This window comes from Mesitornis unicolor, unplaced genomic scaffold (genome assembly GCF_000695765.1).
Source record: "Mesitornis unicolor isolate BGI_N332 unplaced genomic scaffold, ASM69576v1 scaffold22326, whole genome shotgun sequence".
NCBI lineage: Eukaryota > Metazoa > Chordata > Aves > Mesitornithiformes > Mesitornithidae > Mesitornis > Mesitornis unicolor.
In genome coordinates this window covers 1-25,973 of record NW_010192090.1, presented here as the reverse complement: position 1 = coordinate 25,973, position 25,973 = coordinate 1, and the positions used below count along the sequence as shown (strand labels likewise).

General features: G+C 36.0%; 2 protein-coding genes across 2 annotated transcripts in view; one reads left to right on the top strand and one right to left on the bottom strand.

Moving 5' to 3' along the window:
- The window catches only part of PDE3B (phosphodiesterase 3B, cGMP-inhibited), a 37,400-nt gene extending 33,070 nt beyond the window's left edge, over positions 1 to 4,330 (top strand). The window contains exons 14-17 of the mRNA XM_010186965.1: positions 1,513 to 1,716; positions 2,116 to 2,277; positions 3,252 to 3,504; positions 3,819 to 4,330. Coding sequence (XP_010185267.1) covers positions 1,513 to 1,716; positions 2,116 to 2,277; positions 3,252 to 3,504; positions 3,819 to 4,042 — 843 coding nt within the window. The 3' untranslated portion in view covers positions 4,043 to 4,330. The remainder of the gene's footprint in view (positions 1 to 1,512; positions 1,717 to 2,115; positions 2,278 to 3,251; positions 3,505 to 3,818) is intronic.
- Positions 4,331 to 17,129: 12,799 nt separating this feature from the next.
- Positions 17,130 to 24,084, bottom strand: LOC104542598 (vitamin D 25-hydroxylase). The gene is made up of 5 exons (XM_010186964.1): positions 24,036 to 24,084; positions 22,832 to 23,011; positions 21,910 to 22,542; positions 18,706 to 19,035; positions 17,130 to 17,493 (listed from the first exon to the last, which is right to left on the bottom strand). The coding sequence occupies exons 1-5, from the start codon at positions 24,082 to 24,084 to the stop codon at positions 17,318 to 17,320; spliced, it is 1,368 nt and encodes a 455-aa protein (XP_010185266.1). The 3' UTR covers positions 17,130 to 17,317.
- Between the last annotated feature and the right edge of the window lie 1,889 nt (positions 24,085 to 25,973).

Here is a 25,973-nt window from a genome sequence, read left to right as displayed (position 1 = left end):
CAACATAAATCAATGCAGGTTACAGAAAATGTTCATCTCAGAAAACTGGCCCTAGAACTGTCTAAGCAGCTAATTCCTGGATATCTTACATTTTGGGAGTCCCCTGAAATAATACTGGTGTCTGCAACTACTGTAAAAACACATGGTCTTTTAATAGCCCAATTAACTGCATCACTTAATCTTTGTATTTCAAATTAGTCCTTTATGGTAAATAGCCATTACCTTTAAGGAAGGGTGAGTGAAATGAGAAGAAATCATCAAGGCATTCTTGCTTTTATCTCCCATATTCAACTTTGTTGTTAGAACAGGGAGTAGAAAGAAAGGAGATGCTATGCTCTTGAGGGTCTAAAAGGCTAAGACCAAAGAGGTAAAGGAAAGTAAAGCTAAAGAAATTTGCGGACAGGAAAAAAGTGAGGCAGGAAAGAATTGGAAGGAAAAGCACTGAAGAAACGATGCCTGAACTGCACAGTGAAGTATTTTTATCTAAAGAGTAATAATTTTTAATAGGATATTACCACTTCAGTAAAAGTCACTTTACTAATAATAGTAAATCAGAAACCAATGTAACTTGTCAGGAGATGAAGGCTTTAGAAGTGAAGTTTCCAGGCAGTTTTCAACAATTCCCTATTGCAAAAATGTTAGGATGTAGGGAGTTATGTCTTTCTGCTGAAAATAGTGCACAGGGAAGAACAAAACCAAACACTGCAGACATCTGCAATTCAAAACATAAATGCATTCATTTTGTTAATAATCTCTTCCTTTCTTCAAAACATAAAGATGATTTTTGCAGTTTTCCAAAGATTTTTTTCAGGTCCTACTTAATCTATATTAAATTAATTGTTTTCTAGGATGTTTTGTATAAACATGCAAGTTGCAAGTAAAATCTACTACTGTTTTAATATTTTAATTAACTTATTTGCAGATAAAATGCATTCAGCAGCATTAAATGTAGGGCATTGAAAACTAATGATACTCCACGCCGTTTTACATTCACCACTGTTATTATATGCTCTGGCGTTGTTTTCATGGTGGTTTTTGTCTTTGTTTTTGTGGGGTTTGTTTGTTTGTTTTTTGTTTGGTTTGTTTAAACAGTACAGGAATTAAGAGGAATTAAAAGCATATACTTAGATTTGGGTTTTGATTTCTGTTTGTTTGTTTGGGTTTTTGATGTCAGTGTGTGTGTTCCACACACAAATGCCTGTAGTTTGAATGTGGATGTCACTAAGGTATCATTAAGGACTTTTAAGGAAAGAGAAAACTTTGCTAATTTTTTGCTTGATGTTTTTTGTTGTGTTTTTTTCCTTATCTGCCATTTTTGTTTCACTGTAACCCTCAAAACTAGAAAGCAAAACATCATCTCTAATAGTTGCTTTGTTTAGGTTGGTTTGTTTGTTTCTTTGTTTAAATTAGGAATTGTTTCTGACTAGTCCGGCTAGGCTTCAGAATATTTAATTATAAACATAATTCTTTACTCTGTCACTTATGGTTCTCTCTCTTTTTTTATTTCTGTAGGCTGTTCTCTACAATGACAGATCAGTCTTAGAAAATCACCATGCTGCTTCTGCCTGGAATCTTTTCTTATCACGACCAGAATTCAACTTCTTATCAAATCTTGATCATGTAGAATTCAAGCGTTTTCGTTTCTTAGTGATTGAAGCAATCCTTGCCACAGATCTCAAGAAGCATTTTGATTTCCTTGCAGAATTTAATGCCAAGGTTTGTTACATTTCAGTGTCTGCGCTGTGCTGCTCATGATGTACTGATGTTACTGTTGCTACTCAGCAGCTGTTAGTATTAGTAACTTGCATTTAAAGTTTTATATTATATATTATTATTTAAATTTGTTATTGAATATTATTTATATTATTTAAATTTAAGTTATTAAAGATTGAAATAGATTATTTCCTTCGTACAAACCAATTGTAGATTGCTTTGTAGATTACTTAATGAACCTAACAGATGTGACATAAGGACCCACAGGAGACCTATTTTTACTATACAAGACAAAACTCAAGTAGAAAAATTAATGCAAGTGTCTGTTGTGCAAAGCCTGAAAAAAATAACATTGACTAATAATTTTAACTTAATTTTTAAAACTGTATGTGCTCAACCCAGGTCAATGATATCAACAGTCATGGTATAGAATGGAGCAATGAAAATGATCGCCTACTGGCCTGTCAAATATGCATCAAACTGGCAGATATTAATGGCCCAGCAAAAGTTAGAGACCTGCATCTGAAATGGACAGAAGGCATCGTTAATGAGTTTTATGAACAGGTGGGTATGGAAAGTTAAATTAAATAGACACATTAGTAACTAACAGTATTAAAATGTAAATAAGATTTTTACAGTGGAACTTTGATAAATAATCCTATCAAGATTAACGGGAAAGAAGTCTGAAAATTTGTTGCCTATTTTTACATTTACAATTTCTGTAAGTCCCTCACAAATATATTCTACATTTCTACTCTGTTATTTATCTGTAGTCCAATTTCTGAGGAGTTAAGTATTTATGAGGCAACAACCAAGGATTGAAAGATATTTTTTTAAACTAGGAAGATAAAAGTAACCAACAAAATCACTTGAGAGATTTAAACAATAACAATAATAATCTGAAGTAATTACACTTACTATAAGGCCTTAGTATTCTAAATTGCTCCTTTAGGAAAAACCTGTTCATAAAACAATCAGGTCCACAGAGGTGCTGAGACAAGTGATTATAACTTAGAGTTGTTTATGAACAACGGTTCAATTTTTTTTTCTCCAATTCATAAAATGGGGAAAAAAGCCCCAAACCAAACCACTTTATTCTGGATGTTATGGTTCATTTCATTCTATGACTTTTGGGGGAAGCCATTTACCAGAATGCCTTATTCCAGTGGATCACTTTCTCATTATCTCTGTTCATCAGCTCAGCAATTGAAGTCACTTCTCTGCCTACCTTGAAGCTGTTCTGTAAAGGCAAAGGAATAGGAGCTCCAGTGGAACTAGATCTCAATCCATGCACAAGGGCATCTCGCAGCGAAGCTGAAGGGAGGATTATGGGCGACACGAGTCTGAGCCATAATGTGCCTTTATTTTAAATCGGCTGAATTACATTTTCATTCACTTAGGCTCTACTATTATTGCCTCTAGTAAAAAGATACAATCATGTGATGTTTACTTGGTTCCTTAAAAGTAATCTTTAGAATAAAAGTTTAAAGTTAATTTTGTGAGAAGTTCTGATAATTTTTTTTTCATTTCTTTATGAGGGTGATGAAGAAGCAAGCCTTGGATTACCGATAAGCCCCTTCATGGATCGTTCTTCTCCACAGCTTGCTAAACTCCAAGAATCTTTCATCACTCACATAGTTGGCCCCCTTTGTAATTCCTATAACGCAGCTGGGTTGCTTCCAGGGCAATGGGTTGATGAAGAGGAGGAGGATGCAGAAAGTACTGAAGATGATGATGATGGAGCACAGTTAGAGAGTGATGATGAAGAAATGGAAGATGATCTCATTTTAAGTAAGTTTCTGTATTTCAGTTGGCGCAACTGGTTGTCATTTCATGGATTCAGACATAGCAATGATGGTGCAAATTGTGTAGTATGGTTTTATGATTGTTGCTTCATAAATTTTACTCTTTTAATAAAATTTTTGCTAATACCAGGAGGCTTGTAATTTGAAACAGAAACTCATTGTTATCCTTTGCCATGTCACTATTTAAATATTTTGAGTAAGCATCCATGGTTTTTGCTTAAATTTACATCTCTCTTACAATGTGCCATTGGTTTCCTATGTCTAAAATAATAATAATCAAATTTGCTTATAATTTTACAGAAGCTCAAAGAAAAAAAGGTAGACGAATATTTTGCCAACTAATAGACCATCTTAGTGAAAATCACAAAATATGGAAGAAAATGATTGAAGAGGAAGAAAAAAACAAAGCTGAAGGAGCTAAGCTGCTGACTGAAATATCTTTACCTCAAGCAGATGAAATTCAGGTTATTGAGGAAGCTGATGAAGAAGATGAGCGACAACTGGGAGAAGACAAGACATGCTAAGAAAACTTCAGTGCTGTCCAGTATGATGAGAGTCTTTTTTTTTTCCACTGTGCTGATTTTAGCCTGACACAGTTCACATAAAATTGAAAGGCCTTAATACTGTGAGAAGATCTCTTCTACTCTAGTGGAATCCCACTCCTATGCACTTTTGCCGCATAGAATATGGAACTTTATTCAGAAATTGAGTATTGTATGCCCTGATGCAAAGTTCTTTATGCCTTAGTTGGTATAAAATATCTTGATATAATGCTGCCTTGCTGAATATGGAACTCTTCTTTCCCTTGAGGTACTTGCAATTTTTAAAAATTCAGTGACTTCAGTTACCAAAGTGGCAAGAACTTTTGCTAACAAGGAAATGTGGGATGAGTCCTAATATTGTCTTGAGTTGTTTATTTCATGTTGGTTTTGAACATGAATAAGAAAAAGTCTGTGCCTATATGAAAACTATGTTACTGTTGCAGTGCAAGCCTGTTGTGGGGTGCCTACTTAGTGCAGTAGTGTGCTTCATGTAGTCATCTCGGAGCAACTGTTCAAGGACTGTAATATAAATGCTGAATCTGATATTTGTGGTTAAAAAAAAATCCAGGTGCATCTATTTATGATGCTTTTTATTATTGTGTATAATCTGATGATTTATTTTTGCAGAAAATATTCAGGTTTGCAGTGGGTGTTCATGATAACTCATTGAGTACAAGGCCGTTATCATCTGTTGCCTTGTTGCTTTGTGGTGGAACATTAAAAACTTGTTCAACTACTTAAATTATTAAGGAATTTTATTCTTTTAGTCATAAAGCTATATTTCCTGCCCATACTCAGGTTCCTGTTTAAAAACAAGTCAACCACAACATAGATTTTTGTCTTGCACCAGTTTCCGGTATTAAATTTTAAGGAAAAAAGATCATATTTCATTTATTCTTTGTATGTAAAACTTTAGGAGAATTAAAGATTTAAAAAAAATAAGACATAAACTACTGTTTCAAAATGGCTAGTGTATTTTAATGGGCTCCAGATCTTTTCTCGCATCACAGACGTAGCTTATATTGCCTTCAAGTTTGTACATACCAAAATATACACCTGGAACATGAAAACTTCATGTAAAGGCTAATAAGAATATAAACATCACTCTAGTGTGTTACATTTTAGATTGTTGAGCTTTTAAATAAGAAACTTAGACATTCCACACAAATGTATTTTTAGGAACACTGCCATTGTAGGTCTAATTGGGGGAAAAAAACAAGGAGCATAAACTAGGCTAGAGGTGTGTAAGCAAGCCACAAATAAAGCCCGTTTTAAAGTGCACCTTTTAGTATTCAACATTTATATGCTGTGCAGTTGAATAAAAACAAATGCACACGTGCAAGTTGCCAAATGTACCTTAGCGTATTTGTGTTTACATTTACATCAGTTGACTTGAAGAAAAGGTAACATTCCTAAAAGAACCACGTATGAATTCTATTGCACTATTTTACACAAACACATTTTTATTCTGCTCCTTGATTGGCCAGTTTAAATAACCGAAAGGAATATTTTTTCTTATTTTCTACCAATAAGCTTTTTGTTGATCTGTTTAGAAAACCACTGAGAAGTGCTTTTTCTATTTTCTATATCCAGTGCCAAATCTCCCTTTACTGCCATTATTACTATCACTGCAATTTTCTGTAACTTGAGCAGTGTTAAAAACCAGGTATTTCTGTCATTAATAAAATGTTGCACTATTGAAGCTGGCACTTTTTGATCATTCACTTGTACGTTACCGTTGTTGTTCATATATTTTCCTAACAGATAATTTGAAGACTACAGAAATTATGCTTGTTTCAGTATGCTGTGTTCTCAGCATTTTGTGCTTAGTCTGTGTTTGTACATAAAAAAATCACTTTAATACTGTTTAGTTTCATTTTTGCTTTGTCTGAAAAAAGATGCAAATCAGTTTGTCTAAAGTTAATGTTATATTATTTTACATTACAGTTTTCCATTTAGTTTCTTTTTAAAAAATTATTATTAAAAACTAATATAAAGCCACAATAAGAAGGTAAAAATAGCATTTTATCTTTTAGTAAAGCACATTTATATCTGGTGACAACATTGCCAGCAACTTTCTTATCTCAGGTTTCCCTTAAACTCTTTAGAAATACTGAAGTATTTTTTTTCATTCAGAAAAAAGTAGCAAACCTCAGTGTTTAATAAATGATAGCACTAATATGTATTTCCAATTAGATATTTTCAAACTGTAATAGCTTGTTTCAAAGATATGTTTCGTTTTGAATGTATTCAAAATCCACCTTAACATGTCAGTTATTTATGTATACATACATGTGACACTTAAATCAAGGGTAAAAGAATGTAGAAATCTCATCAAAGGTTGGTTCAGGCATGTTTGCAGAAGTGGAGGTAACTGTAACACATGGTGTCTTAAGCTTTCAGAAAAGAAATTTCACACCTGAGTTGTGTGTGTTGGTATAGAAAGCATTTTATTTTTCTGTCAAGAAGTTGGCCAAATTAGTCTACACTGAAGTTTATGCTGCTACAGTCGATATTCCTTTTAAGGATCATATTCTCAGGCTTATGTAAAGTCTTCAGCCCTCTTCCTATCAAAAGTCTCCCATCTCCTTATGGCCTTCTATTACGATGTGTGTTGGATACCTTGCTCCTATGCATACAGAACTAGACTACAAAGTTTCCTGTAAGGACCCAATTGTGTCTATGCCTTTAGAGACCTCTGGATGTTATGGTGATGCTAAACTAGTAAAAGGGAACTGCTTGGATCCTCTTCCTGTGAGTTCTTCCTCCATGACAAAGATGATGAGTTGAAGATTAAAAATAAAAGGACTGTTGTAGCATTTACGTAAGGTAAGTCCAAATTAACCAAGTTTGCACAAGACCTGATTTTCTCTGTGCATATGATTATATATTTGTATATCTTGCATTAAATTTTAACCACAACCAGTGGCAGGTGAATCAACAAAAGGAGTCGGCAGAATTCAAGAGTTCATTTATAGCTCTGGTACTTCCTCCTGGGCAATACAGAATACTGACTCGTTGGTAAGTGAGAATTTGGATTGTACTGTTAAAAGTTATATTAAAATATAAATGAAAACTAAATTGCAATTATCATAACTTAAGTTGTGATGCAAGTTTAAGAAAATTGATTTTTCTGTGGCAAATAAAGATTAGATGAGAGAAAATAAATATAAAACATTGTTCAAAAGAAAGACTGAGCTGCTCTAGGATAAATATTCCAGTGCACTTGAGTTTTGAGTTGGCATAGGGCACATCACCGATGTCCTTATGAATCCCACTAATAGATACACGACTCAACCGAGCAATCTTTCTCAATGATTTTGTTTTACCTTTGTTATTCTCATTTCTCCAAGACGTTTCTGGCTTACACTTGAAGTAATACTTCTGGTTAGTCTCATGTCTTTTATCTGCAAAACTCTAAAAAAATAAACTAGTAATTGTTTGTTTTGTTAATAATAGCATTAAGCTATAGGAAGTGGTTCCAGTAAAGGAGAAGCTGTTTTACTTTGGTATTGAGATTGAAACGTCTATCCAGAAGTTGGCTGACTTTAAATGTTATTGTTGTAATACAGTCAGGGTACTGAATAATGGATGCTTAATGTGTTTAAGTGATTTACACCTCTTTGGTACTATGTGACACTACAGATACCTTTTAAAAAGGGCACAATGCCATCAGAGATGTTTGACCGGAAGGTTTCTTTTGAAATCTGTACACAGTGAGTCATCTTTTGAGTTCTGTACTTCAAGAGAGCACAGGTGGAAGCAGCTGGTGTCTATGACAGGTTCTACTCTGCAGGCTGTGTTACCTGGCAGAAGGTTACAATCTGTGAAATCTAAGTAAAGACAGTAAAAAACTTCTACAGAGGAGAAACCTTCTTTGGTTTTTCTGTAAGGTTTCAGAAATATATAAATGTGTAACATTAAACCAATAGAACCTTTAAATAATGGTGAGAGAGCACAGTGTTTCAAATTATTCCTACCATTCACCTTGATATTTAGAACGTGGACAAATTACTCGCCAAAACCCAGGTGATATGTCACTTCTGACTTCCAGATCAGCAGAAACCTTTGCACCTTGAATAAAATCAAAGTCTTTTCATTTTACTTGCATATAAACCAAAGACTAATGCTTAGCTTAAAATTTAAGTATTATACCAAGAAAAACAAAGGGTAAACTTATTGTCCATGGGGAGCAGACTGCAGACTGTGTCACCTGTTCTAATTAGATGTGAAAACTTGCCCCTATATGCGATCATTCAAATGGACTCAAGATACCCCTCTTTCTTTTATCATGATATTCATCCTACTAGAATTTATTAATGTCTGTGGTATTGCCAATTTATCTGACTCATATATTAACCAAGCTTTCTCTCAGAGAAGTGAATGAAGTGCCCCCCCCCCATTTATCTTTGAGAATGGGCTTGTAATAATTTTATTCTATTAATCATAAATAAGGCATTACCAAAATACTGTTTCTAATTTCAGATGTCACATCCTGGAAAAAAATATCTGTCCATTAAACAGATTGCAGAATTCCAGTACGGAGCAGTGAGACTGACCAGAAATATGGAAGACGTGGCCTAAAGAGAAGGAGAAAGGTTAAATGAATTCAAGATTTTTCTGAGGCTAGAGAAAATGAGACTTAAGTGAGATACTCTAAGGTTTCAAATACTTAATAAGGCTGCTTCATAGGACAAAGTAATCAGAATAATGTTTTCAGTGTTTATAGTGTTTTGGACAAAATGTAACTGCTTTAGATTGCAAGGAGAAACATTCAGGCTCAACATGAGTAACTTCCAAAGGACTGAGAGGGCTGTGACTCCCTGAAATAGATTGCGTTAAAGTATTAAGGAAGTCTTTAAAAAAAGGCTGGAAAACAGCTTTCAGAAAAAGGTATTACTGGGTCAGATGAGTGAACTGCATAACTTACTGGGATCTTTTCTGGGTCTATTTTTTAAACACTAGGACTAGAGATGAGACCTGATAATGGATCACTTTAAATACCAATGAAAACATGTGCACGATTACAGAAAATAGTGAAATAGGAACACTCAAACAGCAGGAACTGGATGTGTCAACTGAATCTCTATTTCAGTGGATATTAAAAGCTTTTCATTTACAGAGTATTTAACTCGTAATGCATCTTTCACCAGAAAATCTTTGTATTTGTTAAGGGAGAGATCTAGAAACTTTTGGAAAAAACAGACGAAGTTTGAACCTCAGCCAGAGTTAAGATTCTTTCTAGTTGTCAGCTTATGAATAACTGGAAATGCAGTAGCCAGAATGCTTAAAAAAAATAACGTTAGTTTGCTAAAGTTTGTTATATTTTAAATATTTGTCAAGCTATTTGGTCCTCTCTAGATCTTAAGAAAGTAGATACTTAAACATTGGGAAATGTTGGATGCTTTTGAAGATGATGTAGTTCATATACTTACAAATGTAATGTAAAAAGTTAATCTTTTTTTTACGTAAAATTTCTTTCCTGCTTCTGATTAGTCATCGTTTAAACAAATTGAAAATATTTCTCTTAAGATTTTTAGTACAAGAAAAGGAAGTTAGCACTTGATAACAGCAAGGGAATAACTAGTAAGTTTATTCTATTTTCTGGTATATTACTATAGGCTGGTCTATAACACATGTAAAATTTTAGGCAAGCAGCCATCTGCTGTGGTAATAGTAAACTATTGGATTAGATTGCACATTCTTGATATGCTCCAATATTTTAATGGATTTAATCTATTTGGAATGTAACAAACGTCATGTCTCCTGAAGTCTGGCAGCCTTCCTAAGAAATGACCATTCTGAGTTTGGGTTCTGCCTAATTCTAATCACATTGACATTGAGATAGTTGACAGCCTTAAAAAAAACAGCAAAAGGGATAATCTAGAAATGGAAGAATCTGCTGATCCTCAAATTGTATTGTATGAAAGGACAGAACAAGGCATATTTCCAAAAGAGAAGTTCAGTTTGATCTCGATTAGACAAAGGGTTTGAATTGTGAGGTCCAATGCCAAAAAACCACCTCAGACATCTAGCTGCCATGAAAAATGCATGTCTGTACCTTCACAGACCAATGTACACTGAGAGTTTACCTTTCAAACGCTTATTGAATAGTCTGCTGTACTTAGCTGTGTAATCTTGTGTTTTCATCATTCCGTCTATCTCACTCAAAGATAAATTCTGATCTGGCATCTTCGCTATTCTGATTTCTTTTACTCATTTATCCTTAATACTTACATTTTTGTATTCAATGCGTTGTTGCAAAATTTACATAATCTTATTTTCACCCCTTTTTCAAAGTGATTTGATGATCTTTTTTTGTGCTGTCTTAACGACAGCATGATCTGCCTCATCCACTCACTAGTGCTTGTACAAACAATTAGGCTCAATTGAAGCTCAAAAAAAAAAGCAGATTAATAGGTTATTTTGACTATTTGAACAGCCTGAATCAGAATTTGATTCAGATTCTAATGGTGCAGCACAACAAAATACTAAATCAAGAAAGGGCCTGCTTGCTACGTGAGCTCAGGCTGCTTTAACACTTGAATAGCTAGCAGAGGTTTGGAGTTCAGAGAAGAGTAACATTTCTAAGCTGATGACTGAGACAGGAGGGACTACTGTAACCTTACTTCTCATGCTGAAGGCAGTGCAAATTAGAACCAGAGCACCAGAGAAAGGCCTGATAACTGATTTTAAAAACTCTGTAACAATCCAGGAATAACTGTCCCCACTGCTATAACGAGTTAACTCTAACAATACTGATCCTTCATCTAAAGCTGTTCACTCGGTTCCTATTTTAAAGATATTTCACTTTGACTTCTATTTATATTCTTGTCTACTTACTGAAGAGATTTTTTTAATCAACTTTTTGTTCTTTGTTTAGATAGCTGTGGACTGTAATCAAGTCACTTAATCATATATTTGATAAACGAAGCAAATAAGTTGTCATGAGCGTGTCATGTAAAAATAACTTGCAGCAATCCAGAATATACAGCATAAATATATTCTTAGTAATTTTTACAGGTTTTTACTATTTTCTAATGTTATAGACAAAAGAACAGGACAAGGTATTCAAGGAATGCTTGTGCCAGCACTAAGTACATGTATACCTTCTTTATCTTCACTCAGTATTCTATCAACACAAGATCTTTTGGCTGCACAGTTAAAGTTCATGACCAGGGAGGGGGAGTGAGCGAGTGCCTGCGTGGTGTTTAGCTGCTTGCCAGGCCAAACCACAACAAACTCACAACCCACTGTGAATCCCAAGCTCTTTTATAATTACAGATTTTCCATATAGGTTTCCCTCATCCTATGCCAGTTTTCTGTGTCATTGGCTCATAGATATCTAAATTTATATTTAGACATCTCCAAAAAGGCCAGGGTCCAGGAGGAAAGACCTTCCTTCTATTGATATTGGATCTGGCCCCCAGGAGGTCAAAAACATATTCTGAAATGAATAGATGGTAGTGAAATGAATCTAGATCAACTGAATTCTTTTCAGGATTACAATTTTATAACTTCTGCAACATTACTAGAAAACAGAGTGACCTTGTATTGGAAACTTACCTGCAGGGCAGTGATGCTTAAGGAGGGATCATCAGAACAAATGCAGAAAGATCCATGACTTCACCTCAAGCTCTGGTTGAGTCTAGTTATGGGCAAGGAAAATTTTGAGAGAGATGCTGAATACCACTGAATATAGACTATGCTAAATTCCTGCAGTGTAAAGTCAGTTCATGTCAGATCATCCTGTGCAGTACTGTAATACTATAGTGTAATACTTACTGTAATAGTTATCAATGCTGTGTGCATTGTGGGTGAAGAATTGTTCTCCCACTTAGAGTATATAGAATCATAGATTGTGTTGGATTGGAAGGGACCTTTAAGGATCATCCGGTCCAACCCCCATGCAGTGAGCAGGGACAATGTTACTGGATCAGGTTGCTCTGAGCCCCATCAAGCCTGACCTTGAATATCTCCAAGGATGGGGTCTCCACCACCTCTCTGGGCAACCTGTGCCAGTGATCTACCACCCTCATAGTGAAGACCTTTTTCCTAATATCCAACCTAAATCTACCCTTTTCTGGTTTAAAACCATTACCCCTCATCCTATGGCTACATGCCCTAGTGAACAGCTCTTCCCCAGATTTCTTATAGGCACCTTTCAGGTATTGGAAGGTCACTATAAGTTCCCCCCGGAGCCTTCTCTTCTCCAGGCTGAACAGCCTCAACTCTCTCAGCCTGTCTTCCTAGGAGAGGTGCTCCAGCCCTCTGATTGTCTTTGTGTCCTCTTCTGGACATGATCCAACAAGTCCATGTCCATTTTGTGTTGGGGACTCCAGAACTGGATGCAGTACTGCAGGTGAGGTCTCAGCAGAGCAGAGTAGAGGCAGAATCACCTCCCTCGACCTGCTGGCTGCACTTCTTTTGGCGCAGCTCAGGATGCGGTTGGCTTTACATGGAGCCATGTGTTTAGACTATATCCTCCTGTTCCTTCCAGTGTCACTGCTTACAACCAGAAGGAGAGAAGAAAAAACAACCTGCGCCCCAGATTCTCTCACTAACCGTCCCAAGAACCTGAAGTCTCTCTTGATTGCTTACAGACTACAACTTGCAGCTTCCTCACCACCCACCTGGAAAATCAGTAGCGGTTAGTAATCAGTGAACCGTACCAATTTGGGAAGTTTCCTAGTGATGTCCTCAACCTGTGCTCCAGGGAGACAGCAGACTTCTCTGTGAGGAGGGTCTACTCTAACTTTCCTTGGCAAGAAAACCTGGTGTAGAGGAAAGCAGCAGTTTTAGATTCAGCAAATATTCATGTCAGTAGGAAGAAGTAGAAGAAAGGGTAATAAACCCACAAGCAGGCAGAATGGTTGTTAAGGGTAGGCTGGGTTAATAAGCAGAGAAACTGCATTAGTGTGGTGGCTGCTGTGCAGTAGGTCCCAATTGGGCTTCTCTTCCCTTGCAGCCTAGTCTGTGCAGTATTGCAAGAGCCTGTCTCTAAAGTTAACCCAAATATCTCACCTTGGACACTACTAGGAACTGATCTGATATTCTACGTAGACTGTTTACTTCAACAATCCTTTTTGGACATGATCTGCAAAGATTTTCAGTTTTCAATTAGTTCACCTTAAACATCTGCATGGAACGTTGCCTTGTTTGTCCTTGGCATGCTAAGTAACTTCAGAGGTTTGGACCAGCCAAAAATATGTTATTTTGAATGTCATGTCTGTTCTCTCAATATATACAGAAACTACATAGGGAGATATTTCTGTCCCTGTGGTGACAGCTATCCTCAACAAAACACCTGAAAATTTACCAGCTGTTATCTAGCCAACTACAAGCTAAAGATGGCATTGCCAAGGATCTCCAGGCCTCTAAGCAAAATCGCTCAGCTAATGCCAGATCATGGTCCCACATAAGCTAAATTATTCTGGATCTACAGAGAGCATATTCACTTTGCTCTCTTTAAAGATGCATAACTTGAACTTGTATAAAATCTCTCTTTGTGTATTTATTTTCTGAAGACATAACTTAATGAACCTTCCTGCATTTATTGGTTCACAATAAGCTTATGTTCACCAGTATCACAGAAACTGGTGGAAGTTCAGAAAATTAAGTGCTAAAGAGCAATAGATAGACTTTTAGAAAGGAGGATTTAAGATACTATGGTGGTACTGACTGCAGCTCTTGCATCAGTGTTAAGAAGAGAGTCTCCTGCTGGGTAGCAAGATGCGTCGCCCTTGGCCCAGACTTAAGTCTAGAAGTAGATACAGGAATAAAGATTGTGTTTGAGAAGTAGGGCAGAAAGCATACATTCTTAAGGTACAAAAATGGCACAAAAGAGCAAAGGCACAGAACCACTTCTAGAGTTTCTGGTTTAAGGCAAGTATACAAAACTAGAGCCAACATGGATAAAATAGATACAGGAGAAACATAGAGCAGCTCATAATCTTCCTACTGGTACTGTAGTGGCTGTGGAGACCTTTGAATGGGGTATAGTAAACTAATACAATGGTGAACTGGCTATATGCTCCTCCAATTAGCAGAATTTCTGTGCTTGTACTCAGAAAAGACAACTAGTTATTGCCCAAGGAGAAATGAAAATAATTAAGAATATAAAATCAAATCTTAATCCTAAAATTCCTGTTCCTTATCACAGACTGCTGAATCTAATCTGCAATTACAAATACTGATCAGGATCAAAAATAGTGCAAACATTGCAACAATCTCACAGAAGGGGGATAAAGCTGAAGTGGATTTTTTCCTGGACAAACTAGAAAAAAGAATCTTTCAAAACTATAAAGGGATTGAAAGCAACAAAGGCAAACTGAATATGCACTCCTAGCTATACTTACAGCAAAAAAGCCCTTCATTGCCTTTGGGAATGGCAGTGGAGTTACAGACAAGGTACCTGAAGGTTTCTTCTTGTGACTGTTATATACTTGAATGTGAAAACAGTGCTTCCAGTTTGAAACTACATCATAAATTCAAAGAGCTAACTCTGCAAAAGACAAAAATGAGAAGACTATAAATAATGGAGGTAATAATATTTAGGGAAATAGCAAAATCAAGAGCATGATAAATGGCATTAATATATAGAAATGGAGATGTTAGAATTTAAATTTCAAGAAATCTTTCCATCAGCATCTGGACACATTGTTTTAATCCAAAACATTAGGACATTTGAAACCAGATACGAAAAACTTCTGCAAACGGGACTGATCTTACCTCATCACACGACTTAATGTCTTTTTCATCCTTAAATTCTACAACCAGAAAAAGATCTACAGGTTAATATATCATCCTTTAATCCCAAACAACTTTAAATAACAGCCAGCTATGCTAGATATTTCAGATGTAGATAACTCTTACCAGGAAATTCTGAACATCTGGCTGGTTGTTTATGTTCATTACTGATCAATCTTGAAACAGTGGAGAAATTTCAGAGGACTGGAAAAAAACTATTATGTCAGCATTTCAAATTATTAAAATGGATTGTTAGGATGATTCTAAGTCAGAGGGAAAAAGAATGAAAAAGTTTAAATGTAACATGGAAATATAACTAATACTGATACAGATTTATAGAAAAGAGTCAAAGATATTTGATTGCTTAAATGAGACTACAAGTTGGCAGATAATAGTAAAAGTTTGGATTGATATTCTGAGGCTTTTACAAGGCATTTTGATTTAGAAATTAGAATGGCATATAATCAATATGGTTCTCATTAAATGGATTAAAGACTAGCCAGGAGTTAGATTGCAAAGTACCTCAGCAAAAGGGAATTATCGCTAGCCAGCTGCATTTGAGCATAGCCCCCACAGTAACCGGTTTTACCCCCACTTTAATTAGGCTTATCTGAATCGTGTTTTAACCAAAGGATAACATGCAGTTCTTCAACCCAGTAGGCAAGCCTAGATACTAACAAAACTTTGGCTGTCTGATCTAAGATATAGGAAGAATTACCACGAGTCCAGAACTGCAGCACTAAACTCTTCTGTTCAATACTGCTTCATACTGAAGACACCTAAATTCAGTAGATTCTACAATCTTTACTTAAGCATTTCACAAGCACCCAACATCCACTTATGCAAATACTCAGAAAAGCCTCAATTTTGACTCCTAAGCACTACTGTTTGCCAATATCTCAGGAGTGGTTTATTCAGTTTCCACAGTGTGCCCAATGCACAGCAATCAGGCTTACCTCCTTCCTCTTCTGAGTCTTAAATCTTCTCTACAGAAAGGCAGTTATTCAGCAAGAGGAGTAACCTGCCCACCCTCTTCAGAGCACCAGCAACATGAGTTTGAGATGCTCTTTATAGGACAAACCCTCAGACAGAGTAAGTAATTTAATTTGCACCTGCTGCATCTTAAGTGAAGGCTGTTTATGTAGGTGAACTGGTAGTAGCTCTGTTTGATCCTTCTCTTTTGCTATTTCAAAAGACAGGAAGTATTTCTTTTCAGTATAAGGTGTAAACATCAGATCAGCAGAAAAATACCAGTTCCTGCCTTTGAACTTTCCTGCAGCTCCAAGTTGAAGCATAAGCTGTATAAAGAGCAAGGTCTAATATTCAGCCCTGTCCTCATTTAACCACTTGCTCAGTGTGTTTTTTCTTTTGAACCCTATTCTGAGGCCTCACTTCTCCCCGTATGCTGGGGAGTAAACATACCATATTTACACTGTCAGGTTCTCCTGTAGGGCCTGCATGCATAAATCTTAATCTACCAATTACCTTAAAGTAATAGCTGTCAAGAATAAAAAATGAAGCTGGCAGAAGCCAAGAGTAGTTTTTATGCCTAAAACTTGCTTTTAAAATCCACTGAAAATCTGTTTGTCCCCACCTTATTCCACTCCCTCTCCCAAAAAGGTCTCTTCTCTGGTCAGACTCATGAGCAGCTTCTTTTCTTTACTCGCAGTACAGTTGCATGTGACTCTGGTAACATAACCGTTGTTTCTTCTAGACAACTTGGGCAGAGATTAATCACTACATAATGCTTTGTGTTGGGAGGCAACGGAGGACACGGGTCTGGAAATGCAATCAACTGGCAAAAAGAGATTGCTGTAATTGTCAGAAGTATGGCAATAATTGAACACTTTGTATGTTACTAAATGAGAAGCAAGCCATAAAAGATCTTAAAAGTGAATTCACAGTGTTATCTAATGCACTAGAAAATTATGACCAACTGGGGAGATAGGGCAAGGAGAAGGAAGGATTAAAATGCTTGAATAGACAATTTGTTTGTCAAGGCAGGAAAAGAGTTTATTCTGAGTTAGGTACAGAAACTTAAATAGATACCTTTAAAACCTTTTCAGGTATGTAAATTTAATGGAGAACCATATAGAGCAGCTTAACTGGGATAATGTCAATGAGATTTCCACAGATTAATCCAAGTATAGACATTTTTAGCCATATTCTCTGTGCTTATAAAAATATCCTCTCAAAGTAAAATGGCTTGCTAAGAAACTAGATATGTCAAAGCTGAATCAGAAATTGGATTCAAACCAGACTTCTGGAGTGAAAACATCAACTTTAAGCACAGGATGTGCTCACATTTTGGGTTAAGGAGTTTTCTTTTGTGAAAAATCAAGTAAAAAGAAACTATTAACTTGTGCACAAGCAGTCAGAATTTATCTGCAAGTTCTTTCATTTTTTGTTCTTCTGACATGAACACATTCAGAAATTTCAGAAGGCACAGTGGATCCTCAGCCGCAACTTGGAGCATCATGCTCCACCTGAAAATCTAGACCCTTCTCTTCACCGTCTTTCTGCACAGATGAGGTATGGCTGTGGTTGTAATGTCATGCCTAATCTTGGTTTGAGATCTGGAATCACGCCGTGAGGAAAAAACAGGTGAAATCGTTGTAGTAATGATGTGAAAAACAAAAACATTTCCATTCGAGCTAGCTGTTCTCCAAGACAATGTCTTCTTCCTGGATTGAAAAGAAGATTTTGAAAAGACTTACTATGTGTTAAATTATATTTTCGCTCCTATTATGAATAAGAATGCTTATTTTTGTGTTCTAAGAGTTGCTGTGTGAAGTTGGTGGTAGTATTCTGTAAGAAAGGATAGGTGATAATTTACAGCAAGAAACGGATTTTAGAGAATTTGTTCCTCTCACAACATGAATGCTGTTGTAACTACTTCTGTCAAATTCATTTAGATAAGCTATTGGCTACTTTATCTTATCCTGAAGTGTCAATCTAGACAGAAGATGTTTTTTAAAAATGATACTGTGAATTTCTGCCTTTGTCCTCTACTCTTTTCTTAATTACATCTACTACCAATCATTGCTACCTGGCAACTATTATAACTTGGCAAGTACAAAGATATAAGAAACAGGTCTGGATAACACCTTTAAATATTAGCTGCCATTCTATGTATGATTCGTTACAGGGAGTAAATGTGATTGTGGAAGATACAGATGAATGGATAACAACATCAGGAACTGGTAAAGTCACACAGGCAAAAAGGAATTGTGAAGAGTCCACAATAAAGATGGAATTCATCAGATATAACCGTGGCCATTTAGAGGTTGTGGATCTATTTAAAGGGAATAGTCTTCTCTTGGCTCCTCCTATTTTTTTCAGAAAGAGTAACCCAGCTAAAGAAACCAGTCACTCTCTACACAAGGCTAAGTCTTTCTATGGATTGCAGAGTCCTGGAAGTTAGCTTATACGGAACACTTAATTTTTAGGTTGATACTCATAGCTAAGGTAAATTATTGCTTTTTACAGGCAACAAAGAACAAATCCATAATGATTGAAGACTGCCAGAATACTTCCTCAGGACAGAATGCAGTGCTACATGCTGACTCTCAAGCTAGTTCTGAGTAACATCTGCAATTTCTGGTCCTTGATCGATGCGCTGAAATTTGAAAGCTGGTTGTTGTAAATCACCTGTGTGTAACAGTTTCAGCAGCAAATGACTGTTAATTGTGAAATGAACAACATGCACTGCAATGATGCAAAACGTAGAACATGTTATGTCCAGGGCGCATGATATTGAACATCTTTAAAATAGCTGTTTCAACAGAACTGTGGATATTTTCTATCATTCTATCCATTCCTGATTTATTGCTGACACTTATATGCTATACACTTCTAGACTTATGAAAAGGAACAGTGGAAAGAAGCACTCTTACCTAGAGAAAAAGGAATAAATGCATCTTTCTTGACAAACTGCCCACTGCTGTCCAAAAATCTTTCAGGAAAAAACACTTCTGGGTTGCTCCAGTATTTTTCATCAAAATGAACAGAGTAGAGGTTTGTAATGACTGTAGTGCCCTCAGGAATAGAGTAACCACGCACAACAGTATCTTTGGAAGTTGCGTGAAAAATGCCTAGTGGAACTATATTACAGAATCTTAGAACTTCATGTAGAACAGCCTCAGTGTACGGCATTTTGCATTTCTCTTGTAAGGTGGGCGTTTTGTTTGGGCCAATGACTAAATCAATTTCTTTTTGAACTTGCCCTGTTAGAAACGGGAATAAAAGTGGATGTTTACTGTGTAATACCCTTTATTTTTTAATTTAAGCTAGAAAATATATACTTTTAAAAGGATACTGAAACATGAAAACTCTTGCATAAAATTTAGTAGCTTCTCTATATTCCTTACCTTGTTAGTAGGAATTATTACTAGCATATATACCAGTAATCTTAAACTCAAAAGTAATTATTATATTCTCAGTAAAATTGTTTTACCATACTTTGCTTGTTGCTTGTGTATATTTTAATTTCTGGAGCTCTTTAAAACTAAAGAAACAAGCAGAAGACTGCAAAGATAAAGTACATTAAATACTTGAGTGAATGCAGATAATACAGAAATTAGCTACTTGAACTTTACTTCGTCGAATTCTGTTATGATTCTCTAGAACTGTCACAGTGTAAAATCATTCACTCTTAAACTGAAAATATCTGATACAACACAGTGTGTGAACAGGAGTCTGAAATTAACTGAAAAGGACCAAATTCAAGCACTGATTTTTAAAGCTATGTTAAAAATTACGTTCACAGTTACTGAAATGATCTCAAAGGCATGCAACCTGCCTCTTCTTTTTCCTGATACACTTCCTTGAAACCAACAAGCTCCTAACTAAAACAAAGTTGGACTTTTACAATTCCCGTGGAACCAAGAATGAAAATCTTGGCAATCGCAAAAAAATTCTACCAGAATCACCAGGTTTTTCAACCTGAAGTGACAACGTTTCACATCAAAATAAATAAGTGAAAAGCAGCTTAGTGAAGGTACATTCTGTGACATAGTGGTGTATTTATTGCAATACTTGGACAGAGAAGGTCTAAATAAATGAAAGGTAATTGTATTTTTTATTTTCATCCAGATGAACTGATTCTGAATCCAGATCTGATTTCAAAAGATTCTTTTTGGTGAGTGGGTCTCTACAAAATCCGCCGATGCATAGGAGACACAAAACTACAAACTTTTCTTGATCTTTATTGGAAAACACCATCTTGGTCAGATCTTAATAGAGTAGAAATAAGGATGTTCTTGTTTTAAGAGATGAATATTGTTTGTGAGCCAGGACGGACTGATCACAAACTTTCATTTAAGTGGACCTTTTTGCATTTGGCTTTTTATATAATGGAAAGCATAAATATCATATTGACTAATTATGGCACTTAATACATTTTAACTAAAATATGGACAATGTATTTACACATCTTAAAATTTAAGGACCTATAAATTCAGTTGTTTGGGGTTTTTTTGTATGAATGTTTTTCTTTTTTGGTATTATACTGTGTACATCATACAGAGACTCAGAGGCATAAATGCAACATTTAAATTTTTTAAACCCTTTTTTTAAAACACTCTGAAATGTGCTGATTGGTTAAAAACAGCAAGTTTTAAGCTTCCACCAAAAAAAAAATCATTAGCTGGAGCTACATATTTAAGTATATCCCTCAATGTTTTTAAAATTAACAACTCAAATCCTGTTACATCTTGCTTTCAATCCTAGGTTAAAAGAAAGTTTTCTTATTTTTTAATCTTTAATCAGTTTCCTCAAGTTCAATTAGCCGATCAACTGACTAAAATAGTTGAGTAAAAGAAAACAAGAAAATATGTAAGAGGTTATGGATCTCAGGAGATATTTGAATGAAATTTGGTTCTACTTAAGCCAGATATTTTAACAAGCTCAGTGAATATGGGACTTAAAATAATGATAATAGCAGCAACAAAAGAGCTTCTGCATCAACTTCTTCATTTAATCTGAATGATTTTCACAGTTTACAGCATGTTGGGTCTTGACATACATCGTCATATTTTAATTTTTTTTTTTTCAAGTAAAGCTGTATTTACCTTAAACACAAATATGAAATTTGTTCTCTAATGATTTAATAATAGTTGTTTTTGTCCACTCAATTTAAATTAAAAATTATTCTACCTGAGAAGGCATGGAGTCATGCATCTACTACCATAAGAAGTCTTTTATACATAACCATATCTGGTTCCTAAGCAGAACTTCAGATCTCAAGAGCCCTCCAGCTCTAGGCAGTGGTTTTATCTTCATTCTGAACTGACGATGATAGTCAAACTGATGTTAGAGCAATTTTCTTTGGTCAAAGTATCAATAGAAACTTTCCAAGTTACCATCGAGGCTGCTCTTTCTCCAAATACTGAAAGTTCTTAGTTGAACTACACCCTGCTAAGGCTTCGATAGCAGAGTGGAGGTAGTGAAACGAGAAACGTGACTGTTCACTTCTAAAATCCAAACTCCTACACAAAACGTCTGGGCTGACACTCAAACATCTGTTACTGTTTTACTTCAAAATGACTGCAATGCATCTTTTTTATTTTTATATGCTATTTTTGCTCTTCCAAAAGTATAAATATATATGTCTGTAATATGTAAATCTATTGTGAATTGAGACACTTAAGGATAAAAAGAAATTGTACCTAAACTGTTAACCACAACTCGATTTACATTTTTGCTGGTATTTTCACATTTTTAATTTAGTTTATTAATTTATTATTTATTATTTAACTATATAGATTAGTACATTTACCAATCATCAGTATGGATCCCACTAAACTTTAATATATCAGAAATACTTTACTAAAAATACAAAAGCTTCATAAAAATATATTAACAAAATAATATCCTAAAATTTTATTATCATACTTGACTCTTTATATCCTTTTCAACTGCATATAAAATAAGCTTTTCACATCTGTCCATAAGAGATAAGTGGTACGTGATATAAACAGATTAATATGTACAAACCTTCCTTTATGGTTACGACTGTGGATTACTGCACCACTTTCAAACACCATTTGAAATTCGCAATTGGGAAGTGTAAAAGTTCCTCAAAATGTCAAAGTTCTTACCTTGAATGTTTGGATAAAGAGCCATAAATAACACCGCCCATCTTAAAACATTTGTTGTGGTTTCTGTCCCAGCTATGATGAGTTCTCCAACAGAGAAAATCAGGTTCTGTCTTGAATATGTAGATTCTGGATCGTTTTTATTGGAATCCATCTCATCCAGGTATGCATCTACAAAATGTCGAGGTGACTGAGGCTTCCTATTTTCAGAGACACGTTCAATAAGCTCATGAAGAAAGTCATAGACTTCAGCTGCATTTTTAAACAGCTGCTGGTGTTTCCCAAATGGCAAGATACCAATCCAAGGGAAAGCATTATATAAAAATACAGAAGTACTAGCAGCTAATTCAATATTTTCACTAAAAATATCAATCATGTGCTGAAATTCAGTATCTTCGTATGTAAAACGTTCTCCAAAAAGAATCAAATTAGTAATGTTTGAAACAGCATTTGTTATCAAGTGCTTAAGACCAACTGGTCTGCCTTTGTATGTATCAATGGCATCCAGGAAAAACATAGCTTCTTCTGAAATTTTCTGTTCAAAGGACCTTTGACCATATCCAAAAATTCGAAAGGTATTTACAGCTAACTTGCGATGTTCTGTCCATCCTCTGCCATATTTACTGTTCAGTAAGCCTGAAAAAATATTTTGACACAGTATTTTATGCAACGCTTTATTTTCCCCCCATAAGATAATAGAATTAGTTAACAAGACAAAAAAATAAGACAAAAAATTACACGCCTCTTGCTGTGGAATATAGTCCAAGAGTAACAATCGTTTCCAAATAGTATCTTTGAAGAAGCATCGCGTATTTTATGAAAGGAGAAAAAGTAGAGAAAGTGGCTAAAGCAAATGTTTAATGTGATCACAAACCCATTTATTGGACAAAAAATACACTTTTATATAAAAGACATTAGCACTTACCTCCCATGTTTGTCAGCTTCTTAAACAAGGGAAGAGATGGTCTATCTGCAAAAATGTCACTTTGATGAACAAGGCATTCTTTTACTGCATCGTAGCCATTCAGTACAATAGCAGATATACCTCCAAGGTCGAGACTGAAGATCTTTGGGGGGAAAAGGAGGAAATGAAAATTGTAAAATGCTATTACAACCAAATATTGAAAACAGGTGAAAACAAGTAACAAAAAAGTGAAACGACACTAAACATCACTGCAAAATACAGACTTGGATAAACTTCAGTAGGGCATACAGACAACCAGAAGGGATAAAACTGTGGCATCATGCAGTAGACTGCTGCGAGCTGATTTACTCTGCCAAAAGGGTACTCCACACTGCATTCTGTGCTTTGCTGTGCACCTAAATTGACCAGCTCTCCAAAGTAAAGGATTAGGCATGCTCTCGTGTAGCCACTGGAAAGATTTGAATTTTTCAGAATAATCTACTCTCCCTTAACATTAGTATATAGAAGTGTTTGATACCAGTCACTGAAGAGCGGCTGGGGGAGCTGGGGTTGTTTAGTTTGGAGAAAAGGAGACTGAGGGGAGACCTTATGGCTCTCTACCGCTCCTGAAGGGAGGCTGTAGTGAGGTGGGTGTTGGTCTCTTCTTCCATGTAACTACTGACAGGACAAGAGAAAATGACCTCAAGTTGCACCAGGGGAGGGTTAGATTGGATATTAGGAAAAATTTCTTTACTGAAAGAGTGGTGAAACACTGGAATAAGTTGCTCAGGTAGGTGGTGGAGCCACCATCCCTAGAGGTGTTCAACAGGAGCGTGGATGTAGCACTTCAGGACATGGTTTAGTGGGCATGGTGGTGTTGAGTTGATGGTTGGACTCGATGATCTTAGAGGTCTCTTCCAGTCTTAATGATTCTGTGATTCTATAGATATCAGTATAAGTATATACTTATAAGTATATAATTAGATATTATTAGATATAAGGTATAGTTTTTATATAAGAACTAGAAATAAAGTACATATATTGTCTGCTTTCCTAATATGCTGAGACTGCTTCCACAGGTGTGAGGAAAGCTTTATCTGCTCCTGCTCCCTGCCATATCACAAAGAATTCCAACATGTCATTTAGTAATGGCAGTAGTGTCAGTTGTGAAAATAAGCAAGCTGCACCCAGTCATTTCTATCTCTGAAACTGGACCCCAGCTTACTTTGCACAGGCTCCAAAAGGACCATCAAGATGGCAGCAGTGAGAGCCATGATGACAGCCAACAGTAGATAGCATAGCCCAGCTAGTCCCATCTCCTGTCTCCAGAAGAGGTCAGCACTAGATGCTTTGGAGAAAGAAGCGATGCATACTGCAGAAGGCTCATACAGGATAAACAAAACGAAAATCTCAAGTTTTAAAAATTAAAACTGAGTCTAAAGATTGAAATCCTATATCCCTTTCCATACTTTTCTTAGCATTATAAATTTGTATTTTTACCTACACAAACCTCTAGTTTTTCCTTCATCTCATTTCTTCCACAATATGAAATATTAGCCTAATTATATATTCTGTGACAACTGGGTTATCACTGAAAGGGTTATCAAGCATTGAAACAGGCTGCCCAGGGAAGTGGTGGAGCCACCATCCTTGGAAGTATTTAAAGACGTGTAGCTGTGGCGCTCAGGGACACGGTTTAGTGGTGGCGTTGGCAGTACCAGGTTAACGGTTGGGCTCAATGATCATAAGTCTTTTCCAGCCTAAATGATTCTATGATTATTTTGTTTTAGCAAGCTCGATATTTTCACTGTTATGATGGCTCTTCTTATTCTGTGACAAGAAAACACTCATATACTTCTGCAAGCCATTTGAGAGTTTTGATCATAGCTTATTTATCTTTCTTCCTATGTCATACATAATTAAAAAAAAGAAATCCTTTCATTGTATTTTTCCAGAGCTCCCCAAATCCTGATCTGCTATCTCCAAGTTCCCCCAGATTCTGCAGGATCCTTTCTGGCAGCAGAAGACTAGAACTACATACAGCATTCTAGGTAATCAGAAAACCTGAGTTTATTTGATGACCTATTTTCCTTCCTATTTCTATTCTATTTGTCCTAGTACTTTGCTTGAAACACATTAACTATTTTTCTATTGCCAAAACAAATGAAACAAAAAATAATCCTATACTTTTGTTTCTGCCACTTAGCATGCTTTTAATTTGTGCACTTTGCTTTGCTTCTCATTGTTGACAAGACTGTGACTATTCTGTTTCTGCTGTAACTTTCACAAATGGTTTGGACAAAAGCTTTTGACTGACTGAAGTTCTAGCACCAGTTTTATTTGCTTGTTAGGGCTGTTATATTTAAACACTTCTAGCAGTTTGAAGGACATGATTTTCTAGACAAACCATCGCTTTTTGGACACAAAGCTCAGTCCTTCACTGACCTCCAGTGATAGTCCTGCTAAGTAAAACACCACGTGTGTTATAAATAGTCTAGAGATGTACAAGCACACTGAATGGCTGGCCAAGGTGTGCACACTAACTGGCCAGCAGCTACCAAAACATAGGTATGTATAAGTGCATGCATGTGTATATGTGTACATGTACACCCTTACAAATGCTAACACCTGCATGCCTTTTCCTGCCAGATCCAGTTTGGGCTTAACTTTTATGAAGCTTGTAAGAATAGACTGGTTGCCTGAAACTGGCTGAGGAAAAGAAACATCTGATATGTAAGAAAGTATGAAAAAAGTGCAATTTTTATGTAATTAAACTGACTGTAAACAAATATTCCAAGTACGCACTGAAGGTATTTTGAAGCAACACAGCCTCAGCGAAAGTGTTGTATTATACAGGTGTCTGCTGTTTGGTTGTTGTAATTCTGTTAATTTCAAGCCCTTCTGGCATGTCCGAGTATTGTGGATACAAAACAAGCGAGTTACTTCCGTTTGCAGCAGGACACCAGGTTGAGCACTGTACCAAAAACAAGCAAACAAAAGCAGAGGCAGAGGGAGCTCTGGCACCAGAGGCGAGAACTCCCTCCCTGCCACCGGTCTATTCCTTCTCCCGCCGGGAAGGGCTGCCCGGAGCACCGGTGTTGCTTAAAACCAGCCCCAGAGCCTTGTGCGCCGGGCCCTGCTACCGACCGCGTTCCGGGCCCTA

What these genes read in the sequence shown, in the direction of transcription:
- LOC104542598 (XM_010186964.1), bottom strand. Translation starts at nt 24,084, where the DNA reads ATGGCTCTCACTGCTGCCATCTTGATGGTCCTTTTGGAGCCTGTGCAA. An exon ending in GAAGCTGACAAACATGGGAG is followed by an intron (nt 22,543 to 22,831) that starts GTAAGTGCTAAT and finishes ATATTTTTTCAG; the next exon opens with GCTTACTGAACAGTAAATAT. An exon ending in ATTTATTCCTTTTTCTCTAG is followed by an intron (nt 17,494 to 18,705) that starts GTAAGAGTGCTT and finishes TTTTCAATCCAG; the next exon opens with GAAGAAGACATTGTCTTGGA.